The sequence below is a fragment of the Ahaetulla prasina genome, chromosome 6 (genome assembly GCF_028640845.1).
Source record: "Ahaetulla prasina isolate Xishuangbanna chromosome 6, ASM2864084v1, whole genome shotgun sequence".
NCBI lineage: Eukaryota > Metazoa > Chordata > Lepidosauria > Squamata > Colubridae > Ahaetulla > Ahaetulla prasina.
In genome coordinates this window covers 25,274,613-25,299,445 of record NC_080544.1, presented here as the reverse complement: position 1 = coordinate 25,299,445, position 24,833 = coordinate 25,274,613, and the positions used below count along the sequence as shown (strand labels likewise).

Here is a 24,833-nt window from a genome sequence, read left to right as displayed (position 1 = left end):
AAAAATGGGGCATGCAGAGGGTTTGGGAGGCTTGCAAAGTGCTCCTGGGGGCTGGGGAGGCCAAAAACGGGCCTGTTTTGTGAAAAACTGGCCCAGTTTTTGGTCTCCCAAGCCCCCCTCATGTCGCATTTTTGCCCTCCCCATCTGCCAGGAGCACTCTGCAGGCCTCCCAAATCCTCTACGTATCCCATTTTTGTGAAAAATAGGCCTGTTTTTCACAAAAATGGGACGTGCAGGGTGGGGTTTCAGGAGGCCACGCTTCCAATATTTACACCGAAGTAAACGCCGAAAAGTATAGTTTTCTTTGTTACAGATTTCTGTACACTAACTGTGGAACTTTGTAGGATTGGAAAAAAACCGCATGCTTTGTTTTACAATATTTCATGACTAAATTGGTCCTATTGGTAATGTTGAACAAGGGCCTTAAGGGATCTAATCTTGTCTAGGTCAATGGCAAAATGACAGCATCATCTGCATAAAAGAAAACAGAAAGACATTTGTCTGCAATTTTGGCGTGCAAAACTGTCCCCTGAAGATTCTGATGAGAGAATTTATATAAATATCAGGAATAAGGAGTCAAAAGCTAACCTTGTTTTACCCTCTCAAGGAGCTCTCCGGAGTGATCACATTTCATTCTCAGTCTTGTATTATCATGTCATTTGAGTATCAACAGTAGCAGATCAATAGAAGAGTTCTTAAGCTTTCCCCATTAAAAGGTAAAGGTAAAGGTTTCCTTTTTCCAGTCATGTCTGACTCTAGGAAGTGGTGCTCATCTCTGTTTCTTAGCTTTGGATATTTCTGTGATCATGTGGGCAGCAAGGCTATACGCCGAGGCTCGTGGAATGCTGCTACCTTCCCGCCAAAATGGTACCTATTTATCTACTCGCACTTGCATGCTTTCGAACTGCTAGGTAGGCAGAAGCTGAGGAAAGTAAAGGGATCTCATCCAGTTGTGTGGCACCCAGGTCTTGAGCCCAGGCCCATCAGCTTTCCAGCTGACAAGCTCAGGATCTTTAACGGTTGAGCCATCGCTACCCCTTCTTCATTAAAGGAGTCCTTAAATCAGTCCTGAAGTCCACCAAACAGCAGATGAGACCTTTTTCTGCATGTGTGCAGTGTTTTTCCACTAAACTTTGCAGACTCGGGCAGTAATCTATAGTAGATCTTCCTGCCCTGAAGGCCACCAGAACATTCATCCTCCAATATATTCTCCTGAACAAACCAATTGCAGAATTTCCAGTTCCAATTCCTGGATTCTAATTTGCTTATTAGTTCAATGTAGACTTACAAGTCTTGAGCTGGCAGGATCATTGGTATAACCTTTTAAAAATCAATTAATCAATCAATCAATAACAAGGACAATAGCTGTACCCAAATGTAGCATACAGCAGAGGTGGGTTTCAGCAGGTTTTGACCAGTTTTGGAGAACCGATAGTGGAAATTTTGAGTAGTTCGGAGAACCAGTAGTAAAAATTCTGACCACCTCACCCCCATCTATTCTCTGCCTCCCAGGTCCCAGGGGATTGGGAGGAAATGGGGATTGTTGTGGTCCGCCAGCAGCCTGCAGAGCTGGCAACGGAGTCGGACAGCAATGAGGCTGAGGTGGGACCAGGGCCATTGGGGAGTGAGGTGTGGACTCCAGAGCCTCCAGATACTGATAGTAGTGAGGCAGAGGAACAGAAGGAGCCTGTTCCTAATGCACGCATGAGAAGAGTTGCCAGAAGGCAAGAGCAGCTCAAGCAAAGAGGACAACTCGGGAGTAGGGCCAAGAGATGATTGGCTCCTTCCATAAGGCTTAAAACAGACCAGCAACGGCATTTGGCCTTTGCCAGAAAACAACGTTGGTAGCTTCGTCTTCTTGCATTTATTTTTGTATCTGGGACTTCTGAACGTTTTCCAAGAAAGGTCTTTGGCAGTTTGCCTAATTGGACCAAGGTTTACAATAGGACTGAGGAATTTGTGTTGGGAGGAATTTGATTTAATTTAGTTGAACTACGCTGAGAATGAAGTAATTCTCAGCTGTTCGAATAAAGTTTGTTTTTTCACTGACAGAGTTTCCTACTAACTACTTGGGCCTGGGTCACAACAGGGATTTTAATAATAATAACAACAACAACAACAACAACAACAACAACAACAACAATAATAATAATATTTTAATTTGTATACCGCCCTTCTCCCGAAGGACTCAGGGCGGTTTACAGCCAGAATAAAATACAACAACAACACATACAATATTAAAAACAAACATTAAAAAACTTATTCAATTTGGCCGAATATTAAAATACGATCAATCCTATAAAATTAATAAATCTTGCAAACCCATAAAATCATCTAAAAATTTTAAAAAAATCAAGCCAGTCCAGCAAGACGGAATAAATAAGTCTTAAGTTCGCGGCGAAAGGTCCGAAGGTCAGGTAGTTGTCGAAGTCCAGGGGGAAGTTCGTTCCACAGGGTAGGAGCCCCCACAGAGAAGGCAATAACCTTCCCTTGGATTTGGGAGGGTATAGAGATTTTGCAGTATCCTTCCCCTGCCACGCCCACCAAGCCATGCCACACCCACCAAGCCACACCCACAGAACCGGTAGCAAAAAAATTTGAAACCCACCACTGGCATACGGTATATGCTAGGTTGCTTATATAGATGAACAATATTCCTAAAAAGCAGGAGTTAACCAGTCTCTGTTTGATGTTGTGGTCTCGGTTAGAATGAAATGGTTATTAGGTACTGTGTTTCCAATATAGCATACCACCAGAGAGTCTAATTATCCAATAGTATATGATTGCGCAGAAATGGATAGGCTTACCATAGAATTACAAAAAAAAGAAGATTCAGAATACTATGCGGTCTGGGAAAATGGGTACACATTGACAAGCAATAGAAATAGAAAATAAAATAAAATATATATAAGGCTGTTGATGATTAGATGCGTATAATGTATGTAGAAATTATATGGAAGGTAGATCTGAAATATACAATAATGTCACAGTTCTGTTGAATAAGCACCAATGTTATGAAAAAAGAAAATCGTAATTAAAACGAAATGATTATCAGGAGCTTGATTTCATTTTAACTGGATGTTTTAACGGCTTGTTCTCTGATCACTATTTTGGAAGCCACCATTGAACATGAACCAGTGAAACAGTCAAAGGAGTCATCACAGGTTAGATAGAATAGAATGTCAAAGCTTTGTTCCCATGCCAGCATTCATATATAACAAGGCATCCAGGATAGGCTGGGGATCAAGGTGTCCTCAATAACCCACAATGACCTGCCAAAAGGATGAGGTGTCTTTATCTCTGGCCATTTCAGTAGGTCGCTGCCCCATTAGTTCTAGAATAACTCTTTTCTTCTCTTTCAATGCAGTTCTATGACACCTTTTAGACTGAATCACATTCCGGCTATTACTGGTTCATGGGTTTCATTTTCTTTCATTTATAAGAGTCAAGCAGGGCCTTTTGAGGCAGCCGCACAATCACGATCAAGCCACAATCGAAAGCGAGGTTGTGTGGATTAACTTGGCGTCTGTCTTTCCCACGTTTGTGAATCACCACCGCACCATCTATACTTCCAATATATGTTTGTCAAGGGGACAAGTGCAAGCCTATCTCTGAAGCAAAATCCTGCTTTTTTTTGAGCCAACTGACAGTGCCTTTTTGTGAGTCAGCTGGCTGTAATTGTGAAACGAGAGAGCTTGGAAATAATAATCATAAAGTAATCTATAGCTGAGAGTCACTGGCTTGATCAGACTGAACATCGGCTCAGGTGAGCACTCCAAGCAGGCAACACAATTCAAAATCAACAGGTCCTAATTATTTGCCATTGAACTAGGGATAGCCTAGCTCAGGATTTTCAAACACGATTTCATTGAGGGCCGCATCAGGATTGTGTTTCATCTTGGGGGGCCGGGGTAGGCATAGTCAGGGTGGGTGTGGCCAGTTCAACGTGATTCGTTTTGGGGGCGCCTGTGGTGGCCCAAGCGCTTCCGAGTTCTGTTTTTGGCTGCGACAGCCTCCTGCAACCCTCTGCCAATAAAAACAGAGCAACCCTCCCAAGCTCCATTTTCACTGGCAGAAGCACTGCGGGCCAGTCCTTTGCTGTTTCCAGGGCGACCCTGCGGACCAGATCTAAGCACCCCGTGGGCCAGATCCATCCCCCGGGCCTTGAGTTTGACACCCCGGCGTAGCTGTATTGAAAATGTAGTGAAAATGCACAAATAGGGGCATATTATTATGTCCCAGTCTGGCAATGAAGTCACTTTCCATAAAATTTGTTAAGTCTGAAAAGATACTACCACAAGCTAAAATTACTCTCAGATACCTGCGTGAGCAAAATTAATATAATTCTAAATAGTGCTTAGTATATCGTTATAGCTTTTGATTTGTGCAAGAAAATCTTCTGAGGGCAATGAATAGAGGTAGTCCTCAACTTTATATCTGGTCACTTAGCAACCATTTGAAGTTATGACAGACACATTCTCCCCCCAAAAGCTACTTATGAAATTTCAATATTACAATGCCCTCTCCTCCAATGTGATTGTGGCTTAGGTGCTTGGAAACCAGTCCAGCTTTACAACCCTTTGCTGTGCCCTGTTGTCATATGACCAAAATTTGTGAGGGTTTTTTGCCAATTTCTGGCATTTACTCCCAGATTCCAACAAAAAACATCCATTAGATAAAACAGATTTGCCTAACAAATGGCCACCCAGAAAATTCTGAAAAATCAAATCCGGTCTCATGATACCTCAACTTACAATTGCAGTGAAGTCCAGGTAGTCCTTGACTTACAACCACAACTGAGCCCCAAGTTTCCATTGCTAAGCGAGACAGATGCTAAGTGAGTGTTGTCCCATTTTGCAAACTTTCTTGCCACAGTTGTTAAGTGAATCACTGAAGTTGCTGAGTTAGTAACACCATCGTTAAGTGAAATCTGTCTTCCCTGTTGGCTTTGCTTTGTCAAGAAGGTCGCAAAAGGTGATTACGTGACTCTGGGACACGGGAACCGTCATCAATATGAACCCATTACCAAACATCCAAATGTCATGGTTCCAAGTAACACCCCCAACGAAAGAAGACTGTGAGGCTAGAAGTTCCTCAAAGTTCCATTTTGTTAGAGATGTCGTATTGGCACATTGGAAAAACCCGAATCTGAAAGCTTCCAGGTTTTCCCCACCCAGTAGAAAGTCCAAGTCCCTTCCCCTGCACCCACATGTCCATCACATGGTCCAATCAATGCACTGCCCCAAGTGGAGATGCCTCCTAGTCACACCCCTCCAGGTGCAGGGCAAGATGTCCTTGACTCTCAAAGAAAAGAATGTTATTATGGTTCAATATCTCTCCACTCCATACAATCCCCCCTCCCAGTTTCCCACAGCACTAAAATGTGACAGTCCTGAAGATCCAAAGATGGCTTCCAAGATTGACATCAAATTTTGATCATGTGACCAATGGAGATGCTGCAACGGTTGACAGGGTGAAAAATGGACACAAGTCCCTTTTTTTTTTCAGTGCACCGTAACTTCAAATGGTCACTAAAGGAACGGTTTTAAGCCAAGGACTCCCTGTAGAGGCCATGATGGGCAGGGGCAGCTGGCTGAGATTGCTGAAAGTCTCTACTTCGGCCTTGGCAAGCAAGATGAGAGTTTTAGGCAGGTGGAGGGAGTTGAAGGGCCCCTGTTGTCTAAGTGTGAGCTGGCCCAAATTTTGATCACATGACTGCAGGGGCCTTGCAACTTCAGACACAGGTCATGAGTCCCATCGCTCTGCGCCATCATTCGCTGAAGGAATGGTTGAGTCGTGGGTTACCTATATTCCGTCCTTTACAAAGTTATTCAGCCTCAAGGTAACATTTCCTGTTCAGTGCACTGCAGGGAGGAACCTTTTATGCTGAGAAAGCATAAATGCAGGATCATGAGTACTTGTGAGCGCTCCTAATTTAAAATATATGGAAAATAAAAACAGGCATTGTCTTAAATTCTTCTCCTGCCCCTCAGATACAAAATATGTGCCCTGTCAAAAGTGCTGCGCTCTACAAAAAATTACTGTCTCGGTATGGCATTCAATCAAAGTGGCTTTTATGTAAAACAACTCTTGTCCCATATATATGGCTAAAGATAAAAATATCTCCTAGGCAAACTACGTATCATATTTTTCGGACCATAAGACACACCAAGATTTCGAAGAGGAAAACAAGAAAAAAATAGTTTTTTTGCTTACGCGTGTCTGGTTTTTGCCCTCCCCAGCCCCCAGGAGCACTCTGCAGGCCTCCCAACCCTCTGCACATCCTGTTTTTGGACCTGTTTTTGGCAAAAATGGGACTCATGGGGTTTCAGGAGGCCAAAAATGACTGTATTCGGTGTATAAAACACACCAACATTTGTACCCTCTTTTGGGGGGGGGAGTGCATCTTATACGCCGAAAAGTACGGTGTGTGTGTGTGTGTGCATATGTATGTATATATGTAGGTCTTTGGTTGTTCGGGTTTTCTCCCGTGTAAAATTGGAAGTGTCTTGGCGACGTTTCGACGAAATCTCATTCGTCATCTTTAGGCTTCAGCTTCGTGCTTCTGGGAAGCTGAAGCCTGAAGATGACGAATGAGACTTCGTCGAAACATCGCCAAGACACTTCCAATTTTACACGGGAGAAAACCCGAACAACCAAAAGACCTACATACAAACACCCGTGAAAACCTCAGAAAACATAGATAGATAGATAGATAGATAGATAGATAGATAGATAGATAGATAGATAGATAGATAGATAGATAGATAGATAGATAGATAGTCGAGAAACGAATCCCAGCTACAAAAATTGACACCAACACACGACAGGACCTCGAACTCAGAACCAGACCAGAGCCCAAAATGCTACTTCCCACACAAACATCCACACATGACAAGACCTCGAACTCAGGACCAGACCAGGCCCCAAAATACTACTCCCCACACAAACATCAACACATAATAGGATCTTGAACTCAGAACCAGACCAGGGCCCAAAATGCTACTTCCCACACAAACATCAACCCCATTAACCAATTAGCAACACAGCCAACCAATCAGCTTGCAACAGGTAGGCCTGCAATTCAAAAAACACCCCCCACACACACCAGTATTTATAGAGAAACAGCAGTTAAAATCCATACTTTGCTCACATAAGAACAAAGCCAAAGCCTGAAGATGATGAGTGAGATCTCATCGAAACGTTGCCTAAATACTTCCAATCTTACACGGGAAAAGACCTGAACATACCAAAACCTGCACATGCGCATATATATGTATGTATGTATATATGTATGTATGTATGTATGTATGTAGTTTACCTAGGCTATATTTTTATCTTTAGCCATATGTATGCAGGGATGGGCCAAGAGTTGTTTTAAATGAATGCCACTTTTATAGATAGATAGATAGATAGATAGATAGATAGATAGATAGATAGATAGATAGATAGATAGATAGATAGATAGATAGATAGATAGATAGATAGATATAGATATTTTTATCTGGAGAAACAAGCCACGTTCCGTTTCATATTATAATTTATTCCTATAATTGTGTGAACCAATTTTCTCAAGGAATTGTCTAATCTTCCCGTCTTCCCTTGCCCCTAAATTAGATAGCATGCTGGAACAATTCTTTTCTGAAAAGCCTTTGCTGCCGTTTATTATCGCTAAGCTTAACAAGAATAGAAATTCAAATCTTGATTGTGCAGGGATTCTAATTATTCCACCTTAACTATACACCTCCCATCTTTTCCGACATGTAAAGGTAAAAGTTCCCCTCGCACATTTGTGCTAGTCGTTCCCGACTCTAGGGGGCAATGCTCATCTTTGTTTCAAAGCCAAAGAGCCAGCGCTGTCCGAAGACATCTCCATGGTCATATGGCCAGCATGACTAAAGGCCAAAGGCGCATGGAACACTGTTACCTTCCTACCAAAGGTGGTCCCTATTTTTCTACTTGCCTTTTTTACGCGCTTTCGAACTGCTAGGTTGGCAGAAGCTGGGACAAGTAACGGGAGCTCATCCCGTTACGTGGCACTAAGGATTCGAACCGCTGAACTGCCGACCTTTCCATCGACAAGCTCAGCATCATAACCACCTACTTTTTGTGGTTTGGTTTTTACAGACCATTCTCAAAGGGATTCACAGAACTGCTCCCCAAGACAATTCACTATTACATGACTGTATGTGTGTATGTGTTTGTGTGTGTGTGTGTGTGTGAGAGAGAGAGAGAGAGAGAGAGATAAACACATCTGTATGTTCTTGTGGGCTCTAGAATTCTTCAGTCACCATTTGAAAGGACCAGGTAGAAAAAAGTTGATCAATTTGAAAGGCTTCATTTTTTTCATTGAATCCTGTATGAAACGTAACAGGTAGTCCTCAACTTACGACTGTTTGTTTAATTATGGTTCCAAGTTACGATAGCCTTGGGAAAAATGACTTAAGACTGGTTCTTAAAGCACCACCTCATGGCCATGTGATTGTAATTCAGGCATTTGGCAACTGGTTCGCAGTTACAAAGGTTGTGGCAACTTGCCTACAAGTGATTGTGAGTTGCAACCTTGCCAGCCAACTTTTGACAGTCAATTGGGAAAGGCATATTTGCTTAATGGCCACACGACTCACATGATTTGCTTAATGACAGAGGTCACATGATGACTCGCTTTATGACCACACCAACCTACGATGGAAATTTGGGTCCCAGTTCTGGTTGTTAAGTCAAGGATTGCAAATGCTTCCAGTGCTAATATTTTGATTTAATAACAGAATAACAGAGTTGGAAGAGACCTTGGAAGTCTTCCAGTCCAACCCCTGATCAGGCAGGAGACCCTATACTATTTCAAACAAATAGTTGTCTTCTTAAAAACTTCCAGTGTTCGAGCACCCATAACTTCTGGAGGCAAATCGTTCCACTGCTTGATTGTTCTCACTGTCAGGAAATTTCTCCTTTGTTCTCGGTTGCTTCTGTCCTTGATTAGTTTCCATTCATGACGTCTTGTTCTACCTTCGGGTGTTTTGGAGAATAGGTTGACCCCCCCCAACTTCTTCTTTGTGGCAGCTTCTTAGATATTGGAAGATTGCTATCATGTCACCCTTAGTCCTTTTGTTCATTAGACCAGGGGTCTGCAACCTTAAACACTCAAAGAGCCATGTGGACCCGTTTCCCACAGAAAAGAAAACACCGGGAGCCACAAAACCCTTCCCATGCCTGACTATTTCCTGAGCAAAACTAGCACATATAGTTGAATTAAACATTCTGTTTCCTTCTGTAACTTTTCTTTTTTTTGGATTTATCCATGATTAGCCTTCCGGGAGTCAAAAAGCTCAATAAATCATGTGCCGGCAGGTGTTGCACATTGGCAGCTGTGACACATATTTTGAGAAACAGGGAGCTGCAGCAGAGGGATGAAAGAGCCACATGCGGCTCCAGAGCCTCAGGTTGCTGACCCCTGAATTAGACATACCAAGTCTGAATTAGACATACCAAGTCCAGCAACCATTCTTTGTATGTTTTGGTCTCTAGTTCCCTAATCATCTTTGTTGCTCTTCTCTGTACTCCTCTTGGTTTTTCTTTCCTAAATGTAGAACCTTACTTTTTTCACCACTGAATTTCATTTTTTTTAGATAGGACACAGTGTTCAACTCTGTCAAGATCCTTCTGTATCTTAAGCCTATTTTCTGGAACATTGGCTATTCCTGCCAGTTTGGTGTCATTTGGATATTTAATGAGTTCTCCATCAATCCTCATCTGAATCATTGATGAAGCAGATATTGAAGAGTACTGGGCCTAAGTCAGAGCCTTGGAGTAACTCCACTACTTACTTCCGCCCATGCAGATGCAGTTCCATTAAGGACTACCTGTTGAGTGCAGTTGGTCAGCCAGTTACAAATCCATCTGGTGGTGATGTTGTCTAACCCATATATGATATACTTGAATTGAAGAATATTCATTTTAGTATATGCTGAAAATAAAAACCGGAATTCAACATAAACCAGAACTAGGGTATTTATATTTCGCTCTTATTTCTTACTACCAAACTTTTTGGTTTCATTTATTTTCTTCATGATTCAGGTCTGTTGAAATTCTGCCAAATACTACATCTTTTCTTTTACACTAGTCTGCTTAACTAAGTAGAATTGATTCAGATCATTACCATTGCACCTCTCTTGAGACCAAATAATGCAGCCCTACCTCTGCAGCTTCCCAATATTTTGTGTAGCCAATTAAGTCTTTATATCTGGGCTTTTGGATCTTATTTTTTTTTTAACTCTTCCTATCAGAATTCTCTTAGCTCAAAAATAGCATGAAGTCTCTTTGCTTCCTCTGCATGTTTGATATCAACTCAGACTGCAAAAAGCGTTGACATCTATGGACTGCAAAGATCATTTAAAAATCTTTATCTTTCCTGTAAGCACTTCATGATTGATTTTTGAGGGGGGAAGCTATTCTGTGGTGTGGGAGGGGAGGAATCATTGTCTTGTAAAAAATCCAGCCCCGTTTCAATTTCTTCACTGATTTTGGGACAGAAATGTAGATATTTAATTGAATTCAATCTTCTGCACACCATTTTTTTTCTTGTACCACTGGCTGGTGTTCCCCAAAATATCAAAGAGTCAACAGATGCTTTCACTTCTTCCTTTTTTACTTCCAGTGTGTCTCCTGGGCTTTGGTCTGAACAATTGATTCAAGTTTTCTTTTGCATATTTTACAATAACTTTGTGATAAAATCAGAGAAAATATTTCCCTCTGGCAATTCTCCCATACAGCTGCTTATTGTTGTTTCAGTGAAATTATATAATGGACAGCTACTTCAGCTCAGCCAAACTTTTTCAGCATGCTATTTTTAGTGATCGATGGGTTCTGACCAGTTTTCAGATGGTTTCATCAGAGTGTTCTGTTTCCCCCTCCCACCACTCCCAACAAAAAGTCAGTCAAAGGCCTTCTCCCAGTTTATTTACAATTGGCTGGATTCCTTCTGGCACAGAGATGTTCTGGACACGTCTCCCCACACGCCTGCCAAAATCCCTGGAGATAACCAGAAAATTATAGATAAAGCACGATTCACTCACTAACAGATTCTTCTATCCATGAAACAGTTTGCCCGGGCAAATTCATTGCTTTGTCCAAGACAAAAAGCCAGGAAGTTCCGCCTCCTGCTTTATAGCCCCTGTGGGTGTCACTCCGCGACTCATCATTCTCTGACCCTGTCCCAATGCCTCCTCTGCTGCACGCGCCGGTCACGTCTGCGCAGTCTCGCATCAAGCCAAGATTGTTCTTGGGGCGTTGCCAAATCAGAAGAAGGCCTGGGGGAATCAGGCCTTGCCAGCCCCTCCTCCTCCTCCTGGGTCGGTGCCAGGGGAAGCAGGCCTTGCCAGCTCCTCTTCCTCACTCTCTGAATCCTCCTCCTCCAGGAGTCCGAGTCCGGGAACCTGGGTCACAACACAGAGTTTTTTCTTGACTTTTCATGTTTTATTTATTTTATTTTTAGTTATTTATTTATTTATTTTGTCAAACATGTACGAGATAACAGAATTAGTATAAACATGGATATTAATACAGGAAATGGTACGAATAAATGGGGACAGTAGGACAGGGATGGAAGGCACGCTGGTGCGTTTATGCACGCCCCTTACAGACCTCTTAGGAACAGTAGACAGTTTAAGGTTAAAGTTATGGGGGGTTGTGGATGTAACAACACAGTCAGGTAGTGCATTCCAGGCATTGACCACACTGTTGCTGAAGTCGTATTTTCTGCAATCGAGTTTGGAGTGGTTTACCTTGAGTTTGTATCTGTTGTGTGCTCATGTATTATTGCAGTTCAAGCTGAAGTAGTCATTGACAGGTAGTATGTTGTAGCGGATAATTTTGTGTGTACTACGCTTAGGTCAGATTGTAGGCGGCGTAGTTCTGGGTTGTCCAAGCCTAAAATTTCAAGCCTGGTGGCATAAGGTATTTTGCTGCGAGCAGAGGAGTGGAGTAGTCTTCTCTTGAAATACCTCTGGACCCGCTCAATTGTATTAATGTCCGATATACAGTGCAGATTCCAGACAGACGAGCTGTATTGGTCTAGCAAAGGTTTTGAATGCCCTAGTTTGCAGTACAATATTACCGGAGAAAAAGTTTCGCAAGATTAGGTTTACAACTCTTCATGCCTTTTTGGCAATGCTGTTACAGTGAGCTCTGGCGCTTAGATCATTTGAGATGAGTACTCCAAGGTCCTGGACAGACTGAGGGTCGTCTATGAGGTCATATCCGCCCAGCTTGTATTTGATGTTCTGATTTTTTTTCCCAGTGTGTAAGATGGAGCATTTGTTGGTTGAGATTTGGAGTTGCCAATTGTTTGATCATTCTGATACATAGTCAAGGTTGCTTTGTAGGGCAGCAGAATTTGCCCTGACTTCAACAAATGCACGTAAGTTCCATTATTTAACAGCCTTTCTCACAGTTGAAATTGCTACTTGAAGATATTTAGAGCGTTTTTTTTAATAGCCCTGCTTTGTAAGAGTGAATTATCTTAATTTTCAGCTGCTCAGATAACTGCTTTGTGGAGCTCGTTTTGTTCAAAGTAGGTAGACCTAAGAAGTTAGTGAGGGGTTGCAATATTTGTTCACTTGTGGAATTGTCTTTGATTCCTTTGTAAGTCTCACAATTCGATCGTGTTTTCAGCATTATTTTGAAAGCCACTTCAGGGCTTTCAAAATAAAGCTGAATCACCTGGAAGGGTGATCAAACTGTCAGCGTTCCAGAAAAAAAACCTATTCCAAGTAAAAACTCCGAAGCAAGCATCTTTCAAAGTTTACTAGGATAGGTAAACTGGCACATCTGGGAAAATCCCAATCTGAGAGGTCCGGGTTTTCCCTCAGTAAATCAAAACCCCCAAAACCATCCCCTGACTCCGCAGTCGATCACATGCTCCAATTGCCAACTGTCCCATCTCGAGACAGCACTCCGACCACTCCTCCTCCAGATGCAGGATCGGCCTGACCTTGACCGACAGGAAGAGTGTTATTATGTCTAATGACAACCCCTCTGCTAAATCCCCCCTCCTACTTTCTCACACATGAGAAAGTGGCAGCACGGAACCTTCGGGCCTAATATGGCTTCCAAAGCTGACACAAACTTCTGTACCTGCTACAGTCACTATTTGCACTATTTGCAATTATTGCTACACTCAATAATTCCTGTATCAGCAACTCAATAAAATCAATAAAAAGCCATCAGTGCTGGGGAGAACTCAGTATTTTTCTGGAAATAGATTAACAGATATTTGAATTTCAATACTGACTTCGTCAGTTGGAAAGCTGGCAGCCTGGGATTGAGGCCCGAGAGCCATGCAATGGGATGAGCTCCCATTCCTGTCCCAGCTCCTGCCCACCTAGCAGTTTGAAAGCATGTGAATGCAAGTATATAAATAGGTACCACTTTGGTGGAAAGATAACAGAGTTCTGTGAACCGTTGGCATATAATGCTGGCCACATGACCACAGAAAATGTCTTTGGACAATGTTGGCTCCCTTGGCCAAGAAACAGAGATGAGACCACCTCCTAAAGTCAGATATGACTGGACAGGGAGACCTTTACCAATACATTATTTCAGTAGACAATCCGTGGGTTGTTAACTACTGTACTTTTGGAGTATAAGATGCACTTCCCCCCCCTTAAAAAAAGTGGGTGAAAATTGTGGTGCGTCTTATACACTGAATGTTGCCGAAACCCCACCCATCTGCCGGCCCCCACCCATCAGCCATTTTTGGCTTCCGCACATCACATTTTCAGCCTCCGTATGCCCCATTTTAGACCTGTTCCAGGCTGCGGGGATCACCACAGCACATCACCGCCGATCGCCGCCTCCTGTGTCGTGTTTTCGGCCTCAGCACGCCCCATTTTTGGACTCCGCACATTGCATTTTCAGCCTGTTCCAGGCAGTGGAGATTGCCGCCACCACCACCGCTACCCGCCACCTGGAACTGGCTGAAAATGCGACGCACAGAGGCCAAAAATGGGGCATGCAGAGGCCGAAAATGTGAAGCATGATGTGCTGTGACAATCCCCGCAGCCTGGAACAGCTGATTGGTGGTATTCTAGATGGCCGATCCAACCGCCAATCAGCTGTTCATGCTAAATCAGGCTGCGATAACATGCTGAAGCCAATCAGGCTGTTTGCTGTTTGCTGCAAGGACTCTAGCCAGATGAATACCAATGGATGCTGGTAGGCAAAGGCAGAATTTTTTTTCCCTGGTTTTCCTCCCCAAAAACTAATGTGCATCTTATACTCCAGAGCATCTTATACTCCCAAAAATACGATAAGTATGGATGGAGCGTAATGAACCCTAGGCTGTTCCAAAGCCACTGGTATGAGTTTGATTGAACTTAATGGCAAGAAGAGTGGGATATAACCCATTTTGAACTAGGGGCTGGGGGGAAACAGATGTAAAAATGCAGAAGTACTCAGATGGCGTATGGATTTTTAAGCTTCTCTTAATGGGGGAGACTAGATTATTCAGTCTTTGTTGACCCTTGGCACAGCAACATTCAGCTGAGTTTGAAATTAATGGCAGTTGTTCAAAGATTTTCTAAAAGAGTTACTTTCATTTTAAGGCAGAGCAATTTCCTGCTTCTTTAATGGAACAAAGAAAACCACTTGAATGTGATGATTCTTCAAAGCAATAACTACTGAGTTCTTACAATAATGTATTTTATATATATATATGTATGTATGTATATGTATATGTATATATGTATATATGTTTGTGTGTGTATACACACATACACATACCAGGGTGAAATCCTCCCGGTTCGGACCGGATCAGCCGATCCGGTAGCGATGGCGGCAGGTGGTTCAAAGAACTGGTAGCAAAAATTCCACCCCGCCCATGCCCAGCTGAGCCACGTGAGCATCTGAGCCTTTTTTTTACTTTTAAAAGCTTTTTTTTACAACCTAGTCAGCCGAATAGGTTGTAAAAAATGCTTTTAAAAGGTAAAAAAAATCTGATGATCACACCTGAGCTGCATGATAATCAGAGGCTTTTTTTTACTTTTAAAGCATTTTTTACAACCTTTTCAACCAAACAGATTGTAAAAAAATGCTTTTAAAAGTAAAAAAAAAGTAAAAGTTTTAAAGATAAAGAGACATTGACATTTTATAATGTATGGGAACAGTGGTATTAAAGGATAGAATGGAGACAGATTAAAAATAGTTAATTATTAAATATAAGCAAAAGATAAAACAAGAATCTAAATACACACAATTTAATTTTTGTAAATAATGCACTGAGTATTGTTATAAGAAAAACACCACAAATAGCTGTTAAGTGATATAATTTTTTATGCTTTTAATGTAATAAAAGTTCAATAAAGTATTAAAAATAAAGTAAAAAAAAAGATCGCACACCACAGCTGATCACACACACATCATGCGCTGTTCTACTTACCCCATGCCTCTTTTTGGTGTGCACTGCGCACGCACGCACCTTTGGTGTGTGGTGCGCACTGCGCATGTATGCTGCCAGCAAACCGGTAGTAAACCGGTTCAGATTTCACCACTGATACATACATACATGTCTCCTGTATTGTGCTAATTGCTGAAGCAGTTTTCTCCCGAACTGTACATACGTGAGCGTGCAAATGCCCTTGAACAGCTGTACTGCTGGCATCTGGAAGAAGAGCATCTTGTTTCTCATTTCATTATTCCGACTTGGACAAATTGGCCGTAGATGGATATAGGTGGATACACTAATTGCAGATTAGTAATCTACATAAATTAGAAATTTCTCTCCTTGCCCCATTACCCTCCTCCCCCATCGCAAAAACAACTACTCAGTCTTGACTAAGCAAATTAAAGGTTTATTGTTGGCACTTGGGTGCTAGAGTCCTATCTTCTTTGATGTACAGGCCTTCTTTGTGTAATCTGTGGAAGCAATAATTAAACTTCTCTTGTGTGATGAAGAGCTGCAATCATATTTCAGTAGAAAAGAGACTTTTAAGAAAAACAGCATGTTGGTCTGGGGAGCTGATAACGACTATTACTTTTCTTTTAATGTCTTCCAGAAGGTTGTGTAAACAAGAAATGTGAAATGTCAGAAACAGAGATGATTAACTGATGGTCCATAGGCCAGATACTATTACAAGTAGCCCCTGGCAGCAGTACTAAATGCTCCTTGCAGATTGACTCATGCCTCCAGAAGTTGTGGGGTGCACAATGGCGCAGCGGTTAAAACGCTAGGCTTCTCAGCTGGAAAGCCGGCAGCCCCGGTTTGAGACCCAAGTGCCACATGGCTAAAAGACCTCCAATCAGTGGTGAAATTCAAATTTTTTTACTACCGGTTCTGGTGGCCGTGGCAGGGGAAGGACACTGCAAAATCCCTATTCCCTCCCCACTCCAGAGGAAGGATACTGCAAAATCTCCATTGCCTCTCCACTCCAGGGGAAGGATATTGCAAAATCTCCATTCCCACCCCATTCAGGGGCCAGCCAGAGGTGGTATTTGCCTGTTCTCCAAACTGCTCAAAATTTCTGCTACCGGTTCTCCAGAACCTGTCAGAACCTGCTAGATTTTACCCCTGCCTCCAATGTTCCTTCCAACTCTGTTACTTATAAGGGGAAAAAATATGAAGTTTATAACAAGGAGAGGATTATTATTTTTGTCTTTAGATATTGCATGTAATTCCTTTGATATTCTCAAAGAAGAATCAAATTGAGTGTATGCCTGTGCATGTATAAACACATGTGTGTGCCCAAAGAGAGATACATACATATATACAAATATTTATTCATAATCTCGTCATTTGTTCTTCTCAAATTCTTCCTCATCAGTCACTTGTAAATGTGTTCTGTCCCCCCCCACCCAACCACAACCAAGAAGACACGTGAGCTGACTATAACTGCCAGCAATTTATTCCTACGACAGATATCAGTTCTGGCAACGAACCTGCAATTGCCTGCCAAGTTCTCTTATCTCCTGAGAAGCCAGCGTAACTGCAGTTTGTTGCTGGAGCAACCAAGAGTTCAGAAATAAACAGAAATCCAGAAGCCAAATTCTTAGTCTCGAAATATTGCAGCCAAAGTTTCCAAGAGTCAGTTTTTGTCCGTCACAAGAAGCTATAGAGCAGCTCCTCCTACTTTTATACCCCGTGGGGTGTGGCTCCGTGACTCAGCACTCTCTAGGCCTGCCCCACATCTTCTTTTGTTGTTCCCGCCTCTCCTTCCTGCGATGCCTGGGATTTAACCAGGACTGATTGTCAGCAGCTGGGTCTTGAGGCGTTGCCTGGGAGGGGGAAGGTGTGGGAGAAAGAGGCCTCGTCATCTCCTCCACCTGGCCTGCCTCTGGAACCTGGAGCGGAGCCAGAGAGGAAGGTCCTGTCGGCTCTTCCCCCTCACTTTCTGAGTCACTCTCTGCCAAAAAGCCAGGCTCGGGAACCGAAGACACAACAAAATGTATATTACTAACTTCATATTAGAGCCTGACTAACTACGAAAATGGGACACGATGGCACAGTGGCTAAGATGCTGAGTTTGTCGATTGAAAGGTCGGCAGTTCAGAGGTTCAAATCCCTAGTGCTGCATAACAGGGTGAGCTCCTGTTACCTGTCCCAGCTTCTGCCAACCTAGCAGTTCGAAAGCATGTAAAAAAGGCAAGTAGAAAAATAGATACCACCTTTGGTGGGAAGGTAACAGCGTTCCGTGTGCCTTTGGCGTTGAGTCATGCCAGCCACATGACCACGGAGACGTCTTTGGATAGTGCTGGCTCTTCGGCTTTGAAACAGAGATGAGCACCGCCCCCTAGAGTCAGGAACAACTAGCACATATGTGCGAGGGGAACCTTTACCTACGGAAACGGAGGTGATGGACCCAACTCCCCGGAGAGACTGTCATAGAGAAAACCACACATCTTCTAGCTGTTTAGCCTTCCTTTCTGCCTTTTTTCAAATTGAATTTTTCGCAATGTAATGTAGGTTAATAGCTGTCAGCCAAGAGGCTGGGTTTGCCCTCTTCCTGCAATAGATCAAATGGAGCAAAAGTATTGTTGGTACTCTGCTATAAATAAAGTTTCAGAAACTCCCTTCCTGTTGGGTTAAAAACCATATATATGTGTAAGTAAAAAAAAAACAAAAAAACACCATGCTTACAAGTTCTTTCAATCTGGGCCAGGGGAAGGGAAGGAGAAAAGAAAATCATAGAACGTGTATCAATTATATGTTGTTGTTTTTTGTTTTTTTTAATTTGAATTTATATCTCGCCCTTCTCCGAAGACTCAGGGCGGCTTACATGTTGGAAGATGGTTTACAAGGATCACACACACACACAGTGTATTCTTTTGAGGTTTATAATGTCATGACTCCTCTCTCCTCTCTTTCAGCTCTTTGAGAACTTCGAATTTGGAGAAGTGCAGTTGAATTCCGTCTACCTCTCACAGCGATTCTCCACTGACCACTCGGGCTACTATGCCTCGTCCGGGCAGCTCAATTTCTCCTGAATTGCAGGCTCATCTTTCCCGATAGATTGCACCTAATGAGATCCGGGAGTCTCTAATATAGAAGGCAGTAATGATTTAAACCTGCCCTGCTATTAGATCAGGGTCGCTCCGTCCTCCGGAATCAACCTTAGAAGTTTGCCAATATCTGGGCAAAACCCCCTGACCTAAATTGAATGAAAGAAAATAGCTATGCAATCAAATAAGTTACTTCGGTTGGCAAGTGGTTTATTGGGAAAAACAAAAGCTGGAAATAAAAGACATAATAGTACCTGCGTTTAGAAAGCTATAAATGTACAGAAATTGCCCATTAATTATTTTTAATGGCTAACTTTTCAAATTAAAGAGGGGGAAATCACGTCTTTTTGTGGTACTTCAGATTGCCCTGAAACCCACGTCTTTTGTAGCTTTCCAAACAAAAACCACTCCCTTTGGTAACCTTGCGATAGTTTTTCCTTTAACTGCGAGAACAGCAGTATATTTGCATTTTTGTGGGGTTGTTGTTGTTTCGTTATTACGGCTAAATGCTGAATCCGTCAAGGATTCGTAGTGGTTTAACAACTAATAATTAAAACATGCACATTACAAATACAATTAAAGCATCCATGGTAAATAAACTAATTAAGAGAATTAAATCAAAACATAATTACAATCATTGTCAGAACATTAGCAGCCGGTCCAAAAACAACCATAATAGTAAAAAAACAATGGTGAAAGAATCATCACCAAAGGCCCTTCGGAAAAGTGTTTGTTGACATCTTCTGGAAAAGCATTAACGAAGATACCAATTTAATTTGTAAGGGGAGCCTCTTCCACAGAAGTGGAAATGAGATAGCGCCTCCTAGTTTCATCTCCTCTCATTGGAAGTGAGGAATCCGTAGCCTTTCCTGGAATGATCATCAAGGTTGGAATGATTCAATTAGGAGATTGATAACCTGTGTGCATTTAGGTGCTGAGCCATTTACAGTTTTATAAGTCGAAACCTATAGCGGAATTTAATCTGCCAGGAGAGAGGGAGAGCATTTCAGAGCAGCAAAAAACAAAAACAAACCCACCCACCCCAAAAAAACCCAGCAAAGTTTATGATTTGTGTGGGAGAAAGAGGATAAAGACAGCTCCTCCTTAGGAGTTCTCGGACAATATGTTTCATGGTGCAACAGGTACTGTGTGTCTAAAATTAAGATGGCCTGTAGTAAAAGAATCTTGCAAGTCTGAATGTGCTTCACTCTCTCTTATCTTTCATGTAAATTTGGAGGGGGGGGAGCCTGAGGTGTTTGCATACCCCTCCTATGGGCCTCTGCAATTTTTATCTGCTTTTATTTATTTTATTTATTTATTTTGTCACAACAATATATGTAGGAATCATACAAAAGATTATATAGTATATAAACATATATGGGTAAATATAAGGAGGTATAAGCATATATATAGAAAGAAGAAAAGAAAAACAATAGGACAGGAACGGTAGGCACGTTTGTGCGCTTATGCACGCCCCTTATGGTCCTCTTAGGAATGGGGTGAGGTCAATAGTAGAAATATAGTAGAAAGTTTTTGGATAAAGCTTTTAGGATTATGGGAAGAGACCACAGAGTCAGGTAAAGTGTTCCAAGCACTGGTGATTCTGTTACAGAAGTCATATTTTCTGCAATCTAGATTAAAGCGGTTGACATTAAGTTTAAATCTATTGTTTGCTCTAGTATTATTGCAATTAAAGCTGAAGTAGTCTTTAACCGGAAGGAAGGCTTGTGCCTTGATACAGCATCCCCTTTCTCCATCAAGGTCCTCACATTTATTCTCTACATGATCTGACCCCAGTAATTGCCTTCCATCCGTCAGCTACTTTGAGAGAACCATGAGAGAAAAGAGGAGGATGTCAACCTGTTTTCCAAAGCACCAGAAGGCAAGACAAGGGATGGAAACTAATCAAGGAGAGAAGCAGCCTAGAACTAAGAAATTCCCTAACTGTGAACAATTAACCAGTGGAAAGGCTTGCCTTCAGAAGTTGTGGGTGCTCCACCATGAGGCTTTTAAGAAAGGACTAGACAGTCACTTGTCTGGAATGGTATAGGGCAGGGATGGCTAACCTTTTTGCCGTTGCGTGCCAAAAGCAAGGGGAGCGCGAGAGGGGGTCACATGTACGTGTGCCCACACCCATAATTCAATGCGCCCTGCCGCCCCCACACATGTGCATGCAACCCCCCCGCACTCCCCCTGCTTTTGGCACATGATGGCAAGGCCGTTTTTCGCCCTCCCCAGGCTCCAGAGGCTTTCTAGGACAGGGGTCTCCAACTTTGGTCCCTTTAAGACTTGTGGACTTCAACTCCCAGAGTTCCTCAGCCAGCTTTGCTGGCTGAGGGACTCTGGGAGTTGAAGTCCACAAGTCTTAAAGGGACCAAAGTTGGAGACCCCTGTTCTAGGATCCTGAGGAGGGCGAAAACAGCCTTCCCCACCCTACCAGACGCTAGAAACAGCCCATTTCTCGATTTCCTGTAGGACCGGAAGGCCCATTTTTCACCCTCTCCAGGTTCCAGAGGCTTTCTAGAAAACATAAAAACAGTTTTTCCCACCCTCTGGAGGCCGGAAACGGCCTATTTCCTGACTTCCCTTGTGCCCAGAAGGCCCGAAAATCAGTTGGCTGGCGCACACATGCGCACTGGAGCTGAGCTAAGGCAGTGCTCACGTGCCCACAAATATGGCTCCGTGTGCCACAGATTGACCCTCACGGGTATAGGGTCTCCTGTTTGTACAGAGGGTTGGACTAGAAGGCCTCTACGTTTCCTTCCAACTCTGTTATACTGTTATGACTGCCAGTATATGTAGGGCTAGAGATGACTTGACATAAAGCCATGGTTGCCATCAACCTTTCCCATCACAACCCACAGGGCGCTATCAAGAGATGAGGGGACTCCAGGATCAGCCCTGAGAGCACGCTGAGGAACTCGGGAAGAGACCCTGCTGGGGAGCAAAGCATCCAATACATCAGATGGATTCCCCCTCACTCCATTCAGCCCAAATAAGCATCGGGCCTATTCTAGAACAGTACCACTGGGAATACCACCCTCCTGCCATGGCCTGCTGTCAAAGGATGCCATCGGGTCCCAAAACCAGGAGAGAAAATTTCTGTAGGGCGACCTTCCTACTCTCACACAACCAGGTTTTGATAATACACAGTTTCATCTATTCATTCACTGCCATATCATAGAAGAACAAAGCCGCCTTATCAAGCTTGAAGCAAAGTCACCAACAATCAGGCCCCTTTCCTTCATAGTGGGATGCCTCTGTTGCCATATACTTCTAGGTTTATTATTACCAAAATCTGCCCAAGCTCCCTTCCGGTTGCCCATAAAAATAAATACATTAATACCTCACAACAACTAAATTCCAGAGGGCTAGCAATCTGGTAAGCCACTCTCACGACCCTTACTCCTTATTCCTCAGACATACTACAGTCTGCTACAAAATCATATAGGAATTGATGGAGTCCCTGATATTATTCCACAGATTTCCAAGGACAACTTCCTCCCTCTAGGCTGGGCCTTTCTCAGACTTTCAATCTTGCAAATCGCCTTCTTGAATCCCTTTCCAGCAGCATGCCAGTCAAAAAGATGAATGCAAGCGGACCCCCAGTCACCTTTTCATGCTGGCTTTTGCTATTCTTCCACCAGGTCTTCTGGAAATGGCGGTGCCATGATGTCACTGCTGTTGTGACTCTAGACTTACAACTCCATACCGACCAGAAGGATTCTGCTGAGGATTCAGCAGCACCAATTCATCTAAGCAGCAAGGACTCTTGACACCCAGTGGTCCAGACGTACCATCACCATGTTGTCAAACACTTTAGCTCAGATTTTTTCTTCATGTTCCCTCAAGTTTGAATGCCATTCACATCCACAATTATCTCAGTAGCCCTCATTCGAACACACCACGTCTACAAACTCTGCCCTCTTCCTCACCAATCATACCATCTTCAGTTTCTCCATCTCTCTCTCACTCACTCTCTCTCTCTCTTTCTCTCTCTCTCTCTCTCTCTCTGTCTCTCTCTCTCTCTCTTTGTCTCTGTCTCTGTGTGTGTCTTTGTCTCTCTCTGTCTGTCTCTTTCTCTTTGTCTCTTGTCTCTTGTCTCTGTCTCTGTCTCTCTTTCTCTGTCTCTGTCTCTGCCTCTCTCTCTCTCTCTCTCTCTCTCTCTCTCTCTGTCTCTCTCTCTCTCTCTCTGTACCCAGCAGTTATATTCGTAGCTCTCTATCATTCCCATTCAAACATTATAATAAAAGCTACTCCTTTATTAGGCTAAAATAATTACCACAATTCAGATAACACTTTTTTTTCCCCAAAGAGTCCTGTTTCTTTGGGCGGGGACCAGACTTTGTAGTTATGATCAGAAGTGCATCCATCTGCTCTATGCTTTTGAAAGTCCATATCCAGAAATATGATCATACTTAAGTGAACAGCCCAACATTGTCACCAGCCTAGTTTACAAGCTTGAAGGATCTGCTTCCAAGATCACAAACATTGCTCCTCCTATGAATCTCAGCCTTGTGGCTTTCATCTGGAAACCAGCAGTCGACTGTTTTACATGAATTCTGTAAGTCATTTCATAATGACGTACAAAATGAGGAAACAGGGTAGGGAGATAGTTAAAAGAGAGACAAGAATAAGTACAGAGAGAATGCCTCAAATTTTCAAATAAGTAGACAAAGGTTTTGGTTACTACCTTTAAAGCGCTCCATGGCTTAGGGCCTGGGTACTTACGGGACCGCCTACTGTTACCTCATGCCTCCCACCGACCCGTACGCTCACACAGAGAGGGACTTCTCAGGGTGCCGTCTGCCAAACAATGTTGGCTGGCGGCCCCCAGGGGAAGATCCTTCTCTGTGGGGGCTCCTGCCCTCTGGAACGAACTTCCCCCTGGTTTACGCCAAATATCTGACCTTTGGACCTTTCGCCGCGAATTGAAAACGTATTTATTTACTCGCACGGGGCTGGCTTAAATTTTGTTGTATTTTTAAATTTATATTTTATATTTCTAAATTTTATATGAATTTTAATGGGTTCTTAGAATTTTAAATGTTTTAAAGTTTTCGGCCAATTGTATAATAAGTTTTTTAATTTTGTTTTAATTGTATATTGTATTGTTTGGGTTTTTATTTTGTCTGTACACCGCCCTGAGTCCTTCGGGAGAAGGGTGGTATAGAAATCTAATAAATAATAATAATAATAATAATAATAATAATAATAATAATAATAATAATAATAATAATAATAATAATAATAATTAGACTTACCAGATGCTGAATAAGTCTAGCAAAACCCAACCCAGCAGTTTTACTGACTGCCAGTTAAGTATTTTGTTGTAAATACATTTAGGATTTAATTGCTTTTCAGGGGGGAAGACCAGTGAGTTCAGATAGCATCCATCCCTACCCCCCACCCACCCACCCTGTTACAAATTGGGGCTATTTCTGAGATGTTGGCTGAAAAGAATATCAGTATGTGGTATTTCCAGGAAGATATATTGTGCCGCAGGATTCATTGAGTATTCCTTGGGAATTGTCTTCATGCAATAATAAAGAGTTTCAGCAAGGAAGGGTTTTATTGTTGTTATTGTTTATTTGCTCAGTTTGTGGATTTGGGTTTATCTCTGGTTTAGAATTAGAATAGAATAGAACTGGAAGCAGTGGTGAACTCCAAATTTTTTTACTACCGGTTCTGTCAGCGTGGCTTGGTGGGCGTGGTGGACATGGCTTGGTGGATGTGGCAGGGAAAGGATACTGCAAAATCTCCATTCCCTCCCCACTCCAGGGGAAGGATACGACAAAATCTCCATTTCCACCCCACTCCAGGGGAAGGATACTGCAAAATCCCCATTCCTTCCCCACTCCTGGGGAAAGGATATTGCAAAATCTCCATTCCCACCCCACTCTGGGGGCAGCCAGAGGTGGTATTTACCAGTTCTCCGAACTGCTCAAAATTTCCGCTATCGGTTCTCCAGAACCTGCTGGATTTCACCCCTGACTGGAAGGGGCCTTGGAGGTCTTCTATTCAAGCCAACTACTGAAGCAGTAGACCCTATACCACAGAGGTTCCCAATCTTTTTCGGTTTGCGGCTCCCATAACACTTCGGATTTTTTCCGCGGCTCCCTTAATAGGTACATCCGATTTTTTTTTTAATTTTTGTCTTTTTTTCTGAATTTTTTTCTGAAAGCTGAAATCTTTTCTGTTAACTTTAAAATGTGCATATTGCCTCCTTGTAAAGAGAGATTCAACACATTCAACTTTTCAAAGATATCACATAGGTATGTGAGTTTAATCAAAAAGTCTGTTTCTACAAAGTGTTTGGCATACTCATGTTTTGCTGATGGACG

At 42.6% G+C, this 24,833-nt stretch overlaps 1 protein-coding gene across 2 annotated transcripts in view; it reads left to right on the top strand.

Annotated features, from left to right (window-relative positions):
- The window catches only part of ASCC1 (activating signal cointegrator 1 complex subunit 1), a 140,414-nt gene extending 119,659 nt beyond the window's left edge, over window positions 1–20,755 (top strand). For both annotated transcript variants that reach the window (XM_058188271.1, XM_058188270.1), the window contains exon 10: window positions 18,358–20,755. In XM_058188271.1, the coding sequence (XP_058044254.1) occupies window positions 18,358–18,474 (117 nt within the window). In that variant the 3' untranslated portion in view covers window positions 18,475–20,755. The remainder of the gene's footprint in view (window positions 1–18,357) is intronic.
- Window positions 20,756–24,833: the final 4,078 nt, after the last annotated feature.